The sequence below is a fragment of the Rhinatrema bivittatum genome, chromosome 6 (assembly GCF_901001135.1).
Source record: "Rhinatrema bivittatum chromosome 6, aRhiBiv1.1, whole genome shotgun sequence".
NCBI classification, from domain to species: Eukaryota; Metazoa; Chordata; class Amphibia; order Gymnophiona; family Rhinatrematidae; genus Rhinatrema; species Rhinatrema bivittatum.
The window spans coordinates 207630465-207651371 of NC_042620.1; the positions used below are offsets into that span (position 1 = coordinate 207630465).

Below are 20907 nucleotides of genomic sequence, written 5' to 3' on the forward strand. Positions count from 1 at the left end.
TTTTGAACAATAACCTTGTTGGTCATAAAACCGAAGTCTCAGGGAAAATAATAGAACTGGAAACTGGACTGAAACAAGTCAAAGAAGTACAAACTGTATTAATACAAGATTCTGGGATGATTAAGAGGAAAATGGAGAAAATTGAGAATACACAGACATTTAAATCTGAGAATTATTAATTTTCCAAGGGTTGTTGGAGAGTTACCTAGGATAACCGTGAATCGGTATCTATATGATGTTTTGGAAATTCCCGTGGATAAGACTCCACACCCCTGGAGAAAGCGTATTTCTTGCCTATTCGAAAAAAAACAGTCGATACCACCTACTCAGAATATGCTAGAGAATCTGACTGAGTTCTTAGAATCATCCTCTTATGAAGTTGCTGAAAGATCAACCTTACTGATTTCTTTTTTTAATGAAAACGATATGGGAATATTAATGAGAGCTTATTTTAAAAAGCTTAATATACCCTTTATGGGAATGTGTTTGCGTATATTCCCTGATTTGACGAAAGAGACTCAGCAAAAAAGAAAAAGCTTTCTAGCTTTAAGACAGGAGGTTATAGATTTGGGAGCCTCCTTCATACTTAGGTTCCCATGTAAATGTGTCCTTAAGTATAGAAGTGAGAGTTATGTATTTTTTCAATTAGAGCAGTTGAAGGCCTTTGTTGATGCGAAGAAGCTGGAACACCAAATGAGTGGTGGCTTAAATAGTCCAAATATAAATACCTGAAGTTGTTTGCCTTTACAATTCATAGAATGAGGTTTTTCCTTCATTTTCTCCCTATTTTTGCAGTACACCACCCCACACCTAGATAGTGGTCTAATGGTTGTATTGATCAAGGAATATTTTAGTAAAAGAACCTGTTTCCTTTGCAATTTCTTTAATCTTGTGTTAAATACAACATGTTTCTGTAACAAAGACTATCTTTGTAAATGTTTGATTAAAACTCAATAAAGAATAAATTAAAAAAAAAAAAAAAGAATACCACAAATATTAAACCAGAATCTAAAATATCAATACACCTCCTATAAGGAAAACAGAACAGGCCAAGCTACTACAGATCCCTACAGAGAAACCACATGTAAAAAGAATGCTTCATCTCAGTCTTTGCATGCAGAACACAAACCCTCACCAAATACAGAATAAAGCCACATAAAGTATAAATAGAAATGTGCAGACAAAAATAAATATTAAATTAAAAAAAAAAAAAAAAAAAAGAAATGTGCAGACAAAAACTGAACTATAAAACGCATCACGCCAGACTCTATACAGTACAACAATGGAAAAACAAAAATTCCACCATTCCTCATGAAACAATCAATAAAATCAAGATATATAAATCATTAATCATAATTATAAAATCATACTAATAAAATAATTTCAAAACAGCTGATGAATAGAATATCCAATAAAGACTCATGCAAATTTTGAAAGCTTTACCAAACACCAATAAAATATTTCAAACAGCAGACACATCACATACTACCCAATAATTAAAATGGTAGTCAAGCAAGAAAAATAAACTTAAAAAGCCACCTTTACTTATCCTCTCCAGCACTTCTCCTACTCCTTTCCCTTGCAGGCCACACCAGAAGCAGCAGTAGCTGCTGAAGCTGTCTTCACGGTCCTCTTCCTTAGGGACAACAATCACACACACACACACCAGTCACACCCTCAGGACCAGTTTCTGTCTCTCACACACCAATCATCTCCCCAACCAGTCTCTATCTCACACACACACACACACACACACTCACCAGTCATCTCCCTGATCAGTCTTTCTCACACATACACACGTCTCCTCTCTGGCCAGTCTCTCTCAATCACACAATGCTCTCGCTCTCTCTTACTTACACACAAGCTCTCAATCACACACATGTTCTATCTCACTTACAAACAAACTCAATCAGACACATGCCCTCTCTCTCAGAGCCACAAGCCAGCCAAAAACATGCTCCATCTCTCTCTCGCACACACACATTGACACACACAAGCACCCTCCCTGCCTCACATATACACCAAACACATACAGAAGCACCCTCCCTGTCTCACATACATGAAGCACCCTCCCTATCTCACATACACATTACACTCTCACAGAAGCACCTTCCCTGTCTCACATACAGAAGCACCATTCCTTTCTCACATATACACACACACAGAAGCACCATTCCTTTCTCACATACACACACACAGAAGCACGATTCCTTTCTCACATACACACACACAGATCTCAAGTACATATACATACAAAGGCCCCCAGCTGAACAGCTCATCTCCGGCAGCAGCTGGCTGCGCCGATCTTCTTTTCTTCGGCCCCACCAGCCTGGTCTCCGGTGGCAGCTGGCTGCGCCAATCTTCATTTCTTTGGCCCCGCCGGCCTGATTTCCAGCGGTGGCTGGCTGTACCAATCTTCATTTCTTCGGCTCCCGCCAGCCTGGTCTCCAGCGGCAGCTGGCAGCGATGGTCTTCATTTCTTTGGCCCCTGCCGGCCTGGTCTCCGGCGGCGGCTGGCAGCAACAGTCTTCTTTTCTTTGGCCCCACCGGCTGCGAGTAGCATGTGACACACTGATTGAGAATCACTGGCCTAGGTCCTGCAGCTGCCACCAGTGTCGGGAATCGGGACAAACTTTTTTCACAATTGTGAGCAGGCCCGATGGAAGCAGTAGGTGGCTGCTTGGTCGCCCCTAAACCTGTGGCACCCTAGGCAATCGCCTAGTGCTTCCACCAGCCCTAGCTGTGCAGCTATCCTGCTCGTGCTGCAGGGCTCGTCACTGTGAAACAGCCACGCAGCACCCTCAATGTGAGCAGGAGCAGAGGAGGCCATGTGATCAGCTAGACTGGCCCACCAGGGCAAGCTAAACCCCTGATAGGACAATCCGCCCCTGATTCATGCTAATCTGCTTGTAAAGTGGCAAGCTGACCTCCATGAGGAAACTGATGTTCTCATGCTTTGTGAATGTTATATTTATATACCAAAGATAACTTAACAACATGAATCTTAGGGAAATGCAAGTAAGGAATTTTCACTGAATACTATACTCGCCTGCACGTGCTTACAAGATAGGCCTAGTTCCATCCAGTGTTTGCTTAAAATGTGGAAATTCACATGCAACTTTAATGCATTGCTTGTAGAGCTGCGAGCCCATTCAGGGATTCTGGGAATCCATCTGTAGCCAGCAGACCTCTGTCCCCTTTGGTATAGATATCCAATGGTCCTGCTCCTTTTGTATACTAAACAACGATAACAGAGATGAGTGTATAAAATTCAGAAAATATTTTGGTTTTCTTCAAGGTATGCTTGATTGCAAAAAAATGCCTTCTACTTAACTGGTTAGAGCCCACCCCTCCTAAGGGGGGAATGTGGAGATCCTTAATGACAGAACTGTATCAACTAGAGTATGTATCTCTATATGATCACTTTTCCCGTAAGAAGAAACACTTTTTCAAGGATATTTGGTTCCGCTTTTACAAATCTTTGCTGGTGACTATCCAGAAGCTCTTTCCATTGGTCATCTAAAACTGATTGCCAGCTTGGTCTTTCTTTTGTTAGAACATTTACCTGAATCATTTTCATTTATGTTAACTGGTTACCTGTTCCAGCACCTGGGGGGCTGGGGAATGGGGTATCTTTGGGGGAAAAACTTGGTGAGGGATGCTGCTCTATTGTTCACTTATACATTTCATGTTTCCTATGTTGCTAGATGCAGTGTTCCTCAACAAAAATATATTGAAAAAAAAAAACCACATAGTTAAGCTCTGAAATTCATTGCCATAGGATATGGTTACAGCAGTTAGTGTAACTGGGTTTTAAAAGGGTTTGGATTTGTTCCTAGAGGAAAAATCTATAAACTGCTATTAATTAATAAGCAACAGAAGCTTGAGATTTATTCAGTGTTTGGGTACTTGCCAGGTACTTGCAACTTGGATTGGCCATTGTTGGAAACAGGATACTGGGCTTGATGGACCCTTGGTCTTACCCAGTATGGCATATCTCGTGCAAGGAGGCCACAATCTCTTGACCCCTTTAAGAAACCTAGAGACATCAGAATGTGCTGCTATAGACCTGCCACCCAGTCTCCTGAGGAAGCAAGGAATAGCTGCTACCTGGACTTTAATTGAATTCAAGGCTAGACCTTTCTTCAGCCCTTCTTGGAGAAAAGCTAAGATGTATGGAATTGCAGCCTGCCAGGGGGACTCTGATCTGGCTACACAAAAAGACTCAAACAGGTGTCACATGCGAAGGTAGGCCAACAATGTTGATGACTTTCGTGCCTGCAGAAGTGTAGAGATCACTGAAAAGGAATATCCCTTCCTGTAAAAGTTCTTCCACTCAAGAGCCAAGCTGTAAGATAAAATGAAGATGGATTGTCCATGATCAGCAGTCCCTGAGATAGCAGACCAGGAGTCTGTACAAAATGGAAAGGACGGTCCACCTGAAGATGCATCAGATCTGCATAGCAGGATTTGCGTGGCCAGTCTGGTGCAATCAAGATGACCCAACTGCCTTCCACCTCTACCTTTCGAAGTACCATTCTGATGATGTGCCACAGGGGAAAAACATAAAGAAGTTCCCCCATGGGCCAAGGCTGTACCAGTGCATCGATCCCCATGGAGCCTTTCTCCCTTCATTAAAATGACACACTTTCATGTTCCTATGGGTTGCCATTGCCACGTGTGGAAGACCCCATCAGTGGGCAACCCCATTGAAAAGCCTCTGAGCTCAGTTTCCACTCCCCCAGATCCAGAAGAGTTTGGCTGAGAAAGTCTGCTTGCACATTCTCTTGTCTGGTGATGTGGACCACCGATAGCGACAGGAGATTTTATTCTGTTCATTGGAAAAGCAGAGTCATCTTCTGCAACACCTCCCGGCTCCTGTTTCCCCCCTTTTGAATCATATATGCTACTGCAGTCACATTGTCCAAAACACTGGGACAGCTTTGTCCCGGAAAATCATGAGGAAATGCAGTAGAGCCAAGCGAATGGCCCTGATTTCCAACCTGTTGATGGACCAAGAGGAGTCCACCGGCCTTGGACCACCTGGTGCTTACAATGAACTCATCAACCAACCAGACTGGCATCCATCATCACCAGACCCAGGAAGGTGTAACAAAGGAGACATTCTTTAACAGATGTGAAACAATCAGCAACCAGCGAAGAGACACTCGAACCAATGGAGACAAGAGGAGTCTCACCCTGTACACAACATACACCAGGGACAAGCTGCCTGTGGAGGTGGCTTAGCCTGGTACAAGGGCAATCCTACAGGCATTCTGCTAGAAGTATTTGCATGTGAGCAGGTCACCGGTGACCTAAAGTGTACTTAGTCACATGTCAGATAGACCTTTGATTACTTTTTTATACTTCTACAGCGTCAGTTACATTGCAGATTGGTGAAAACAATGCCCAGAGTACATCACATTATATAAAAGGGTATTGAAGTTTGATTTTATGGTACATACTTCCTTATCCACCTCTGCTTTGCTGTCTTTCACAGATTCTGATGACTTTTTGGCAGATATTTCCTCAGCTCCTTTGAACTGTAAAAAAGGAGAGTAGCTATTATTATACATCTGTAGCTATGGAAGTTCTTAAATACCTTATGTTTTCTATACAGAAAACTTGCAACTCTCTCCTTGAAAAATTCAATATCGGCACTTGGAAAGCTCAAAGAAATAACATAGTCACATTCTTGGCTTCTGGTTTAAGTTCACATTGCCAGAATTGAAACTGGTATCCATGTAAAAAACAGGCATACTTTCTGTGCATGGAACATTGCACACATACTTTTGAACATAAACATATAAGTTTGGGAGTGGATATATGGATATTTTCTAAACTGTATGACTGGGGCCACATGGATTATAAAGCAGAGTTGCTTACCTGTAACACGCGTTCTCCCAGGACAGCAGGATGTAGTCCTCACATATGGGTGATATCATCAGGCGGAGCCCAGCATGGAACACTTTTGTCTGACTGGCACACTGAGCACACTGAGCACGCCCAGCATGTCATGATCCTTGTGTCCACAGGGGTCTTCCTTCAGTCTTGTTTGTAGCAAAAAGCACAAGCGAAAAATAAAATAATAAACGTAAGTGGACCCAACTCCGCGGGGTGAGAGGGGGGTTTCGTGAGGACTACATCCTGCTGTCCTGGGAGAACGCCTGTTACAGGTAAGCAACTCTGCTTTCTCCCAGGACAAGCAGGATGGTAGTCCTCACATATGGGTGATTAGCAAGCTACAGGCTGACTCATATTACAACAGGCCAATAGCAGACAACTCGTGCAGCAGGCACAATAATTGGGATGCTATTAGCAATGATGAGGCAGTCTGAAATCACAGCAGGTGGTTGTGGAAGGAGTTGGGGATGATACTGGAACAAAGCTTTCCAAGACAGATTGGCCAAAGGCAGAGTCTTGACGGTCTTCCTTATCTAAGCAGTAGAGGGCTGCGAATGTGTGAAGAGAGCTCCATGTCGCAGCCTAATTGATGTCGGCAATTAGTACTGAATGATAGTGTGCTACCGATGTTGCCATGGCCCTTACAAAATGTGCCTGCACTCACCCCTGGAGAGGAAGGCCTACTTTCTCAAGGCAGAATTTGATACAGTCTGCTAGCTAGTTGGAGAGAGTTTGTTTGCCCACTGGAACTCGCAGCTTGTCTTTGTCAAAGAAGCAAAGAGTTGGGTGGATTTCCTATGGCGCGCAGTGCGGTCTAGATAGAATGCAAGTGTACTTTTACAGTGCAAGGTGTGCCACACCCTGTCACCCTGGTGAGAGTGAGGCCTTGGGAAAGAATGGGCAGACTATAGACTAAGTAAGGTGAGAGGCTGTGTCCACCTTAAGAAGAAATTTAGGGTGTGTACGGAGGACCAGTCGATCAGGGAGGAACCTAGTGTCCGGTGAAAATGCAACAAGGGCTTGTAACTCACTGACCGACCCTTTTAGCAGAAGTTATGGCTACGAGGAAAAGAATTTTCCATGATAGAATTTTAATGTTATAGGAAAGCAAAGACTCGAACGGGGAATGTATCAGCCTTGTAAGCACTACATTTAGGCCCCATTCCGTAATCGGTGATCGTAGAGGAGGCTTAATTTGTAGAAAACCTATGATAAGCTGACTCATAAAGGGGTTGAGCCGTTAATAGGGCATCTCCTACTCCATGGCGGAACGCTGAGATGGAACTGAGGTGTACCCGTGCGGAGGATGTCTGGGGACCAGAATCCAAAAGGTATCCTAAATAGCCTAATAGAGATGGAGTGGGGCAGGAAAAAGGGGCCAATACCTTTTTGTGCACGCCATTTGGTAAATCTTGCCCATTTCGAATGGTAAGATTTACATGTGGAAGGTTTTCGTGAAACTACAAGTACCTGAGAATATCAGTGAGTCTGTGTTATGAGATTGACCTGTGGGCAGGTAAATTGGTTCCTGGAGTGATAGGTTGAGAAGTATGGGGAGGCAAACTTGTCGAGGCCAGTATGGGGTTATGAGAATCATTGAAGACTTGTCCTGCTTTAGCTTCATGAGAGTTTTGGCTATGAGCGGTATCGGAAGAGACGCATGTAGGTGGCTTTGTTACAGGGGTGAGCAAAGGTATCCATGGCTAACGCATTTCGATGCCTGTGTAGGGAGCAGAATCTGTCCACTTTGTGGTTCAATTTGGACGCAAAGAGGTCGATGGTTGGTTGACCTCAGCGCTAGAAGATTTTGCTCGCTACACATGGATTCACAGACCACTCGTGAGGATGGAGACATCGATTGAGATGGTCTGCTAGTACGTTCGGTATGCCTGTTAGAAAAGTGGCCTGGAGATGCATGGAGTGTTCAAAGGCCCAGGCCCAGAACTGCGCGGCTTCCTGGCAGAGCAGATAAGAGCCTGTGCGTCCCTGTTTGTTCGAATACCACATTGTCACTATATTGTCTGTCTGCATCCACAAAGTTTTGTGTGAGAGGCAGTGTTTGAAGGCATAAAGGGCATAACGCATGGCTCGAAGCTCCAGGAAGTTGATCTGAGACTTTTCATGGAGCGGAGTTGAAGCATTTTGGGTTTGGAAGGTGTTAATACGAGCTCTCCAACCCAAATTGGATGAGACTGTGGCCAAGATCATCTGAGGATTTGGTTACTGGATCGGTGATATAGATCAGGGACGAAAGCAGTTGAATGGCTTAGAGCTCTGAAATTTTAAAATCCACTGAACATAAGAACATAAGAAATTGCCATGCTGGGTCAGACCAAGGGTCCATCAAGCCCAGCATCCTGTTTCCAACAGAGGCCAAACAGGCCACAAGAACCTGGCAATTACCCAAACACTAAGAAGATCCCATGCCACTGATGCAATTAATAGTAGTGGATATTCCCTAAGTAAATTTGATTAATAGCCGTTAATGGACTTCTCCTTCAAGAACTTATCCAAACCTTTTTTGAACCCAGCTACACTAACTGCACTAACCACATCCTCTGGCAACAAAATCCAGAACTTTATTGTGCGTTGAGTGAAAAAGAATTTTCTCCGATTAGTCTTAAATGTGCTACTTGCTAACTTCTTGGAATGCCCCCTAGTCCTTTTATTATTCAAAAGTGTAAATAACCGATTCACATCTACTCGTTCAAGACCTCTCATGATCTTAAAGACCTCTATCATATCCCCCCTCAACCGTCTCTTCTCCAAGCTGAACAGCCCTAACGTCTTCAGCCTTTCCTCATAGGGGAGCTGTTCCATCCCCTTTATCATTTTGGTTACCCTTCTCTGTACCTTCTCCATCGCAACTATATCTTTTTTGAGATGCAGCGACCAGAATTGTACACAGTATTCCAGGTGCGGTCTCACCATGGAGCGATATAGAGGCATTATGACATTTTCCGTTCTATTAACCATTCCCTTCCTAATAATTCCTAACATTCTGTTTACTTTTTAGACTGCTGCAGCACACTGAGCCGACGATTTTAAAGTATTATCCACTATGATGCCTAGCTCTTTTTCCTGGGAGGTAGCTTCTAATATGGAACCTAACATCGTGTAACTACAGCAAGGGTTATTTTTCGCTATATGCAACATCTTGCACTTGTCCACATTAAATTTCATCTGCCATGAGTTTTTCTCATGGCTAGTCTGGTCATAGGAGTGACGTGGATCAGCAATGGAAGAATTAATGGACCGAGGCTATGTTGTGCGCAGAGATGTGGACAATTTGAGAGGATGTCTGTGCGGTTGTTGGGCAGGAAGGCCGTTGCGACTGTAGTGCCCAGATCTGCTCCCTTTGGGATTTATGGTAGTTGATCAGAAATCTCAGCCAAATTTAGTAGATTTATAGTGAGTCTTAGAGAATTTAGAGCTCCTTGTTTGGATTGACTCCTTATAGGCAGTCGTCCAGGTAAGGAAATGTGTGAATGCTGTTGTTCTTTGTAGATGAGCGGCAGTCACTACTAGACATTTGGTGAAATTCACAAGTTGTCGAAGCTAGTTTGAATGGTAGAACTTGGTATTGAAAATGTTGACGACTCACTATGAAGCGTATAGAAAGTCCAGGGAATAGAGGCAACCCCCTTTATGTAGTAAGGAAGCATGGTGCCGAGAGACACCATTCTGAACTTTTCTTTCTGAAGAAATTTGTTGAGATTTCTGAGGTCCAGGAATCTCAACAAAGATTCTCCTGTTTTCTTTGAAATAGCGGGATTAAAATCCTCTGCCTTGTTGCGTCCGGGGAACAGTATCCCGAGCCCTGGTCCTCAGTGGGATGGACTGTTCTGTTCTCTGGCAAGGTTGAAAAATCCAGGAGCCTGCCCGACTGGTGGAGCTGGTGTGATCTGGATATCAGTTGGTCTCACGCGGGAGCATGAGTGGTAAAAGGTCCTTCTAGCATCCCTCTTTGCTGTGCAAGAAACGTAGAGAGCTGTCACAGGGTTTCACGGTGGTCTTGCAATTGAGCCACTGCCTGCTGGACCTTGTGAATGAAGAGATTATCTGAGGTGCATGACAGATCAGCTAGTTTATCTTGGATTTCGGGCCAAAAATAGGGGCCGTAAGCCAGGTTACCATCTAGTACGGAGTCCTGTTGCTGGCAACGGGAGGACGTTTCGAAGCAATCACATGCTGCTCGAATTTCATGTGGATGGCAGAGAGGTTCCCTTGGTGTTGTGTCAAACATAGCTGGTAAATAGCAATATGTGACACCAATATGGTTCTTGGAAGATGTTACAACCTAGACCCTCCCGAAAATGTCTGGTCCTTTTTAGTGACCAGGTCGTAAAGGATGGTTTCAGACATGTCCTTTACTTAGGTCTCGATGGGATCGGTGCCAAAGCGGGATTAGATTGCCCATCGCCCTTCGCGGATCCCAGGATAGGTATAGGGGTCCGTGGAGGCTCGGAAGGACGAGTCGGCGTCGATCACTTAGGCTGTCGTTGGTAGGTGCCACAATGAGGCGGTGCCACAGTGGTGCGAATATCGATGGCTCCAGTTTTAGTAGATTCCGGAAGGCATCGAGGACAGCCTAACGGATGAGGAAGTCCAGCTCCTCCCTGGAAGCTGGTATAGGTAGTCAGCTACAGGGGGAGACAGGCTAGGCATTACTGGCACTTCTACATGAATCTGTGGTGGCTCAGTACCCGGCACTGGTGTCGGTGGGGAATACCTCGGTGCCTCGGGTGCAGAGGAGCATGGAGCATGGATACTGCAACTAGCTCAATGGACATTGATGCTGGTGCGGTATCAGTGCCTGCAGTGAACGTGGAACCACGTTGGTGCTGGCGATGATGTTTCCCTTGGTGCTTGGCCCGGTCATTCTCCAGCAACGAGGAAGCTGCCACCAATTTCCGAGATTGGCGTCGGCGATGGACAGTTACCGTGGCAGTAACGATGTTTCCCTCGGTGCTCGGCCCAGTCATTCTCCAGCATCAAGGAAGATGCCATCAATGTTATGGATGGCGTCGGTGATGGATGGTAACCGTGCCGGTGACGATGATTCCCACGGTGCTTGGCCCGGTCATTCTCCAGGACAGAGGAAGATGCCCTCGCTGTCCCAGATGGTATTGGTGACGGATGGCCACCGTGCCTCTACTGCTCCTGGCATTGTTTCTCGCCCAAGGATTACATGGGGCTCTGATTGAGAACCAGAATTACGAAGCATTTTCTTTAGTCGAGGGCATCGATGGAGGTATCGACAGCGGCGTCGATAGTATCGACGGAATCGATGGCAGCATCAATGGAAGCACCAATGGTGTGGACAGAAGCATCGATGGGGGCATCGACGGTGACCGCAACAGGAACCGTGGACATCCCAATCCCTCTAGTCCCGATGAACCCGGTGAAAGATCGCAGCAAGGACACTTGCGGCATCGTGAGGCGGACCAAGGGTGATAAGACATAGGGAGAAAAGAGGGCCGCAATTCGGTTGGTACCCCAGGGGAACCGATAGTGAGGTGACAGGAACTGACCGGAGAACAGGGCATAGCACTCATTGAGCATCGATGAAATGTACACGAAGGGAGACCCATGTAGGGAAATTATTTGTGAAGTAAAATTTCAAGTGTTTCCGTGAGGAAAAGTTGTGAGAAAAATCTCACAGAGCTCCTAAACGCGAGGCAAACTGTAGCTCGAAAAAAAAAGACTGAAGGGAGACCCCTGTGGACACAGGGATCATGGCATGCTAAGTGTGCTAGTCAAAGTTTCTAGAAACTTTGACTAGTTTCTAGAAACTTTGACAAAAGTGTTCAGTAATAGGGCTCCACCTGATGATGTCACCCATATGTGAAGACTACCATCCTGCTTGTCCTGGGAGAATATGTGTATAGATTTACGCTCACTCACTCATGCATGTATGTATCAACTTACACACACTATGGACAATTACCCTCATATAAAGTCAGCAAGAAATAAAGTTACTGCTGTAGACTACTGGATATTGTATTTAAAGAGGAGAGATTCAGAATAGGATATCATTAGTAGACCTGAAGCCTGAGAAGGCATCAACCCTAATGTCACAGAAACATTAGGCCCACCAAATGTTTTGGCCATTGAGGTCAAGCAATGGGGCCATCTGATGCCACCCACCAACGGGCCGATACAGTAAGTCTGTGGGAGCGCGGGCGAACACCCTGGCCACTCGCCGGTGCGCGCGATGCAGTATTTAAATTAGGCCCGGCGGTAGATCCGGGCAAAAGGAGGCGCTAGGGACACTAGCCCGCCCCTAGCTCCTCTTTTTTGACAGGAGCGGCGGCTGTCAGCGGGTTTGACAGCCGACGCTCAATTTTGCCAGCGTCGGTTCTCGAGCCCGCTGACAGCCACGGGCTTGGAAACCGGACGCCGGCAAAATTGAGCGTCCGGTTTTTGGCCCGACAGCCGCGGGCCGAATTCAAATGTATTTATTTTTATTTTTTTTACCTTTCTTTACTCTTCGGGACCTCTGACTTAATATCACCATGATATTAAGTCGGAGGGTGCACAGAAAAGCAGTTTTTACTGCTTTTCTGTGCACTTTCCCGGTGCCGGAAGAAATTAGCGCCGACCTTTGGGTCGGCGCTAATTTCTGAAAGTAAAATGTGCGGCTTGGCTGCACATTTTACTTTCTGTATCCCGCTCACATAACTAATAGGGCCATCAACATGCATTTGCATGTTTAGGGCGCTATAGGTGCCGAGGGTTGGACGCGCGTTTTCCTCCCCTTACTGAATAAGGGGTAAGGGAAAACCGCGTCCAAGACCAGGCTAACAGTGCGCTCCGTGGGAGCGCACTGTACTGTATCGGCCTGCAAGTGAGGCTTCCTTTTCTGAATCTATTCAGCTTCTACTCAGTGCAGGGGAGGTCAAAATTGAGTTTCGTTGTTGAGACCAAAATGTCAGTCCCTAACCACTCAGTATCAGGACAAAGTTCTCCAGAACCAGTTCAATCAAGATGCAACTGCTGTCAAGGTACTAGGTGGAAACAGCTGCACATGTTGCAGGTACCAAGTGAGAGCCTCAAGGAACTTCCTGTCCATTTCTCCCACTTACTGCTGAGGCCAACACCTGATTGGGTTCAGTAGAAAAGGAGACATCCATTTGAGTAGCCAGAGGGGAAATACTGATGGCCAATGACTGGATACTTGGAGTCTATCATAGCTGGGTCCCTAGATGGGAGAATCAGCTCTTTTCCTGATGTAGCTTTGGAGAGGATCAGAAAGTGGCCCAGTCTCTTAGTTCTCAGGCCTAAATATCAGACACCAGCAGCAATGCTTTGGATATTTTTTTGATGCTGAGTGTCATGATTCCTATAACTGAGCTCAACTGAGGAACATATCTAAGATATTCAGTGGTGAGAATGGAAACATTCCCAAATCCTGGGCCTATCTTTTTATCTCGTTGCTGAGATGAGCAAAGACTATGCATCCACCAGCATCATGCATCACCAGCAGATAGTACAGCTCCTGTGTCGTTCAGCTCAAAGCAACCAGTGCCAAAGTCAATTGATCAGATGTTTTCTATAGGAAAGATATTCTGGAATCTTAATTGCTGGCATTTCATAGCTATTAATTTACTGCCTCAAGAATAATTATAGGTGGGATCTACTGCTGATTGGGGGCTGGTTCCAGAGACTGGAGAAGGGCTGGAATATAGATGAAAAACTCAGGCAACAGAACCAGATTTATAAATTGGGTGCTGAGGATGCCAGCCATTAACCAATCTCTGGCAGGATAGAATCTCAGAGCAGAAGCCAGGTATGATTAAGGAACTGGGGTAGGATGAGGATTTGAACTTGATCAAGGTATGATTCAGAAATTGTAGCTGAAGCTCAGAAACTGAAACAAGGCAGGGTTTCAGGAACTGAAGATGAAGAGGTTCACTTCACCCAGGGCTTGATAGCCTTCTGGTTTGTGCCAATTGCACTTAGATGAATTCTAACAGAGTTTGTCTTCAATCCAGCTTCCGAGAGTAGTAGTCAAGACATTTTTGTGGGGACCAGGAGAAAGGATCTAGGGTCTTCTGCTCACACCATATGGAAAACCTCTTCCACTTCAGTCTGTAGGACTTTCTAGCGGAAGGCTTTCTGGAAGCCACTAGGACAGAAGAGACATCTTCCAAGAGATCAAGAGATTATAGTATCTACCTCTCAACATCCAGCCTGTGAGTGACAGAGCCTGGATGTTGGCATGGCACAACCAGCCTCGATCCTGAGTGATGAGATCAGGGGAAGTCTCCAGCCTGATCAGTTTCCAGATGGACTCTCCCTAAGGAGTGGAAACCAAACCTGTCTCAGACAATGAAGGGCTATAAGGATCATAGTCCCTTTGCCCTCATGAAGCTTCAAGAGAATCTTCGCTACCAGTGGAGCTGGAGGATACGCGTACAGGAGATCCTTGCCCCAATAATGGTGAAGGCGTCTGAGACTGGTTTGCCACGTGTCCTGTACAGGGAGCATAACTGAAGAACCTTCCTGTTCCAAGGCGCTACAAAGAGATCCTCATCCAGGCTTTCCCAGAGGCGGAAGATCCGATTCGTGACCTCTTGATCCAGAGACCAATTGTGGAGCCAGAAGGCTCGACTCAGTCTATCCTCAATTACATTCTCCGTTCCAACGAGGTACATGGCCCTAAGCCCCATCCAGTGAAAGGGAACCCACGACCAGATCTGGACCATTTCCTGCCATGATCTCATACCTCCCGGCTTGTTGACATACCAATTTTGTTGGACAGCTGATCGCTGAAAGCCCACAGCACATACCTGATCACCCAGAGCTTCAGGAAACTGATCTGACAAAGATGTTCCTGGGCGGCCATAGGCCCTGGGTACTGAGTTCATCTAAATGAGCTCCCCACCCCAGGGACAATATGGGTGGGAGGAGTTGGGAAGAAGCCTCCCTTTCCAGATTTGAAATTTCTCACCAGAGACTAGGCGTGACTCAGACGCAATCCTGGAGATCTTGAGTGGCTTGCCATTGGGTTTTTTGCATGTGTTAATGTGCCAAGGAAATGACATGTACTGTCATGGCCATGTAGCTCAACAGCCACAATATGTGCCAGGCTGTCGCCTGCTAGCTCTGTTAAATCCCTACCTCAATGGCCATCAGGTTCATGGCCTATTGCCGGGGGAGGAAGGCCTTGGCCTGAGCCATGTCTAGCAGGGCTCCAATGAAATCCAATTGTGCTTACGGGCTGAGATGGGACATGGGGTAATTGACAGCAAATCCTAGTGACTCCAGCACCCAGATGGTCGAGCGCATGGACTCATCAGCCCCCACCAGAGAGATTCTCTTGATCAGCCAATCATCCAAGGACAGGAAAACGGAACTCTTTGTCTGCAAAAGTGCGCAACTATCCCAGCTAGGCATTTTATAGACACATGAGGCTGACACAAGCTCAAACGGCAGAACATGATACTGGAAGTGCTGTTTTCCCATGACAAATCAGAGATACTTCCTGTGACTTGGGAAGATCTTGATATGAATGTAAGCTTCCTTTACATCTAGGGAGCATAGCAGGTCCCCTTTTTGCAAGAAGGGGATCAGAGTGCCCAAGTGTTGCAGTCATTTTTGTTACTTTTGCTGAGGATGTATTTAGAGGTTAGGCTGTATGGATTCAGAATTCTCACCCAGACAGACTTGTTTGAAGGCCACAGGCCAACCTCTCAGTGAACTCCTATTTACTGTTTTGCACTATGAAATGTTTATGAACAGGCAAGAGTCTGTTTATTTTAGTTATTCCATTAGGTCTATGATGAGAAAGCAAGCAAAATACTAAAGCCTGAGAAAGAATGAAGGCCACAAAGCTGTGCCTGAAATTTGAAAAGAACTTAGAAGGAGGGAACATCCCTGCTTTCCCAAGCATTGTAGTGTAGAAGGGAAAACAACAGCGAGAGAGAGAGGGAGAGCACTCTCTGGACGTGCTAGCAGAGGCTGATCCTTGGGAAACATGTAAGCTTTTTATATATATGTAGCAATTGTCATTATCTACCATTACTTCTATATGATCTGATTTTATTTGTTCTATCCTCCTATTGCTCAAATAAACTTACTTTCCTAAGTACCTGGAACAATGATGTACTGAATCAAAGTTTGTGCAGGGAATAAGCTCCTGGGTTCAAGCCCCCCGGTATAATCCCAGTAATTGTGTGTGTTTATATTGGTAGTCCTGTGTGCATGCAGTCGATAAGCTCCTCAGGTAACCCCCAGTGAGATTAGCCCCCAGGTCAGAGCCCCTGGGCAGAATGCCAGTGTGCACAGTCTGAACCCGGAACACCAGGGAAAACATCTTGAACTTTTTTTTTTTATACATTTTTTCAAGAACCTTAGGTCTAGGATGGGACTAAATCCCTGTTGTTTTCTTTGTTATCAGGAAGTACTAGGACTAAAATCCCCACCCTCTCTGCCCTGGTAGAACAGGTTTGACAACTCTGGCCATTAGAAGGGAGGAGAGCTCTGCTACTGGCACTTCCTGATGTGCTACAGGGACCCACAATGGGCTCGGGGGCAATCTTGTGGGGTATCCAATAGGATCAATTTGTACCCCTCATGTACAATGGAAAGCACCATTGCTCCAAGATTACACTGAGCCACCGGTTCGCTAAGAACCAAAGCCTTCTCCCAGCTTGAAGGTCCATCGTCCCAGGTACGGACAACTTGGCTTTATCCCCTTCGATCCAGTCAAAACCCCATTTCAGGAGTTGACTGATGTGCCATCTGGGGCTTGGGACTCTCTGTGTTGCCTGGGATAGCCAAGAGAGCCCTAGTGTTGCTAACAGGAATGAGGTGGCAGAGGGTACTACCTCTTCGGGTGGAAGGACGACGTCCTAGGTCCAAACCTCGACAACCTCCTAGCTGAGGATGGTGGTTCCTGGGTGCCAGTAGAGAACTGATGTAAGGTCGCATGGTAGTCCCGGATTTGGGCCACCACATCCTTTATTTTCAAAAAAACTCTCTCTCATGTACAGCACAACAGCTGGAGCTAGAGGATATACATACAGGACACCCTTGCCCCAATAATGGCGAAGGCGCCTGAGGCTGGTTTGCCACGCATCCTGAACAGGGAGCATAATTGAAGAACCTTCCTGTTCCAAAGCGCTGCAAAGAGTTCCTCATCCAGGCTTTCCCAGAGGCGGAAGATCCGATTCGTGACCCCTTGATCCAGAGACCAATTGTGGAGTCAGAAGGCTCGACTCAGTCTGTCCTCAATTACATTCTCCATTCCATTGAGGTACATGGCCCTAAGCCTCATTCCAAATTTCCCTCATTTAAGAATGGTGGAGGCTACTATGTTTTTTGGGACTTTCAATGCTGCAGCAATTTTTTTGTAGCCTTCCCCAGAACTGTGCCTTGACAAAATCCTGTCCCAGAGGTCTAGACAATTCCTTTGACTTCATGGCTTTGATTTTGCTCTAACATGCACTGTCAGCTGTGGGACATTATATAGATAGGTATGTGCCTTTCCAAATCATGTCCAATCAATTAAATTTACCACAGGTGGACTCCAATCAAGTTGAAGAAACATCTCAAGGATGATCAATGGAAACAGGATGCACGTGAGCTCAATTATGAGTGTCATAGCAAAGGTCTGAATAGTTATATAAATGTGATTTTTCAGTTTAGTTTTTAAATTTGCACAAATTTCTAAAAACCTGATTTTGCTTCATCATTATGAAGTACTATGTGTAGACTGAGGAGGGGAAAATGCCTATGGAGAAATTACTACATATCTGATAATTTCCTTTCCTCAAATAAAGACAGGCCAATCCCCACAAGTGAGTTATCCACCTCTACAAGCAGATGGAGACAAAGTAAAAGCTGACATAATGACATTAGCCCACCAGTATTCTCTGGAAAAGCCAAAGTATGGACAAACATTATACTTGAAAATGATTATTAACAATCAACCATTCATGCCTCCATCCAATAAAGAACACTGAGTGCAGACAAAAGAATTAACGCTCATTAAACTGAAGGACCGATTAAGACACTTACCAGTCCTCCAACGAATAGCAACATCCGTACTTAAATCAGCAGCTGAAGGCTGGTCGGGGATTGGCCTGCCTTCATTAGAGGAAAGGAAATTATTAGGTAAGTAGTAATTGCTCCTTTCTCTGCACTCATGCAGGCCAATCTCCACAAGCGGGATGTATCAAAAGCTACTCCTGAACAGGGCAGGAGGCTACCCTCAATCCAGATAATCCTGCACACGTGAAGGCCCTTCAGAGCCCAAACATCCAAGCAGTAAAGCCTGAGCAGGTATGCAAGGAAGACTACCTTGCTGCTCAGGAAAACTCGGCCAGAGCACAAAACCAAGGCTCTGTCCACAATACCGCCTGAGCTCTAGTAGAATATGTTCTAAGTCACTTAGAGAAAGGAATCTTGGCATCCACAGAGGTGACCATGATGACCTCATTTATCCAAAGGGTTATAGTAGCTCGCATTGCCGGTTCACTTTGTTTATCTCCACCTTGGAGCAGGAACAATCTAGCGGACCTCTTGTCTGGCTTAGTAGCCTCCAAACATCACCTCAGATGCCGGTCGACATCCAAAGCATGCAAGAGACAATATTCACTCTCATCTCTATTCCTGTCCAGAATGGGCAGGAAAAATGGACCAATGCAAACAAAATTCTGACTTTTGACAAAAGAGTGTACAGTCTGCAGCTGCACTGTTCCCAGAGTCACACAAAGAAAAAACTGCTTCAAGGGCAATAGCTTCAAGGAGAGGCTACATATGGTCAGAAGGCAGGATCCGCCAAGAAACCAGAACTAGATTAAGGATCCACAAGGGCACTGGTAGCCACCAGGAGGGACGAAGATTCTTTATGCCCTTCAAGAACTGAGACACATTGGACGGGAAAACCAAGGCCCTCCAGTGACTCGCCTCGTAGAAGAGGCGAGAGCTGCCACTTGAAACTTCCAAAATTAATAGAATTTTCACTTTGAGAGACTGAAAACCTCACTCCTTACACCAGGCCTTGAAAACATTCCAAACTCTAACATAAGTCAAAGTCACAAAAAATGTTCAGCCAAGAGAAAGGTGGAATCACTGGCACAAAACCCACACAGATCGGCAAGTATAATGGGCCCATGCCACAATAGGTCCATCCAGGGCAGCCGCCTGAGAGGACTGCCCACCACCAGCCTCCGCAGACCGACATACCACAGCTTTCAGGCCAATCGGGAGTCACCAGAAGCAGTTTTGGTTTGGCTTGCGAACTTTCGCACGGCCCAATTTAATAATGGTTATTATGGCAGGAAGGCATATAGACCCTCCTCCCCTACAGCTCTGCTGGAACAAAAACGGCAATACGCAGAGCTTTCATATCCCGTTTGTGACTGAAGAACTGTGGAACTTCACATTTTCTTAAGTTGCTAGCAAATCCAGAAATGGGTGATCCCAGCGTACCACCATGAGTGGAAAGGCCTCGGCTGACAACTTCCACTCTCCAGTGTCCAAGCCCCAACCACCTTTCTGGCTATGTGGGAGGCGAATAAGTCCAGAAAATGTTGCTCTGTCCATACTATGAGCGCATCCATTTGCTCTGACACCTGAGGGCTCTTGGTTCCGGCTGATGAAGGATGTAAACCACCGTAGATACATTGGTCGATATGATCCTGCCATCCATGCCTCTAGAACAGGGGTGGGCAATTCCGGTCCTCAAGGGCTGCAAACCAGTCAGGTTTTCAGGATATCCCTAATGAATATGCATGAAAACGATTTACATGCGACTGAGGCAGAGTGCATGCAAATCTCTCTCGTGCATATTCATTAGGGATATCCTGAAAACCCAACCGGTTTGCGGCCCTCGAGGACTGGAATTGCCCATCCCTGCTCTAGAAGCTTGGGTTGGATGGTAGTTTACATCCTTCATCAAGCCGGAACCAAGAGCCCTCAGGTGTCAGAGCTAATGGAGACGCTCATGGTATGGGCACAGCAACATCTTCTGGACTTATTTGCCTCCAATCGATTGATTCTCATCGGTGCTCCAGCGACCTTGTACTACCATTCTAGTGTCTCTAAGGAAACTCCCTTCCTGAGAAGAGCCGCTCGCAACCACCATTGCAAGTGAGTGCTCACCTCTATTGGAAACACATGCTGACACGGCCACATGTGCACCCTTGCCCTGGAAAAAACTTCCAATGTGGTTGCCATCAAACCTAGGACCTGTAGATAAGGTCACACTGTCAGGCTCATAGACGGGAGCAATCAACTTCTGACTGTGACTCCCTGGCCGAAACACTCAGCCCTGCTATGTATCAACATGGACGCCAAGATACTTTAGTGATTGAGGTGGCTATAAGCTGCTCTTGGCCAGTTCACCACCCAGCCTAGCTCTTGCAGAAATGAGACCACCTCGCGAGAAGCCAAGTGTTCATGCTTTAGGCCCAAATTAACCTTCATCCAAATACGGGTAAACAAAGATCCTGTCCTTACCGAAGGGCGCCTCTACCGCCACCATGACCTCAGCGAAGATCCTGGGCACAGTAGCCAATCGGAAGGCAGGGCCTGAAACTGATAATGACAACCTAGAACGCAAAGCGCAGGAACTAGTGATGTTCCTGTAGAATGGGAATATGTCGAAATGCCTCCGTCAAATCTAGAAATGGAAGACGTCTCTTGATTACACTGCCATTATTACGGAGTGCTGAGCTTCCATATGGAAATGAGTCACCTGCAAATGATGAATGACTTCCTAGAGATCTAGGAGGGGCAAAAGGATCACTCCTTGTTCGTTTGTTTTTTGTGTTTTTACAAAATGGAATAGTGACACATATATTCTAGCGATTATGGCTTTCAAGTCTAACAACCTCTTTTAAGGAAGTCTCCACAGCCACCTATAGGGAATTACAAGGAGAGACAACAAGGCATCCAGAGGAATGCAAAGAAACTCTAAAGCATAGCCTTCTCTTAAGATTTCCAGAACCCATGGGTTCAACATGATTCGGACCCAGCTCTGAAAAAAGT

At 45.8% G+C, this 20907-nt stretch overlaps 1 protein-coding gene across 3 annotated transcripts in view; it reads right to left on the bottom strand.

The window, feature by feature from the left end:
* The window catches only part of TRAF3IP1 (TRAF3 interacting protein 1), a 364461-nt gene that overhangs the window by 243040 nt on the left and 100514 nt on the right, over positions 1–20907 (bottom strand). For all 3 annotated transcript variants that reach the window (XM_029606494.1, XM_029606493.1, XM_029606495.1), the window contains exon 6: positions 5466–5543. In XM_029606494.1, coding sequence (XP_029462354.1) covers positions 5466–5543 — 78 coding nt within the window. The remainder of the gene's footprint in view (positions 1–5465; positions 5544–20907) is intronic.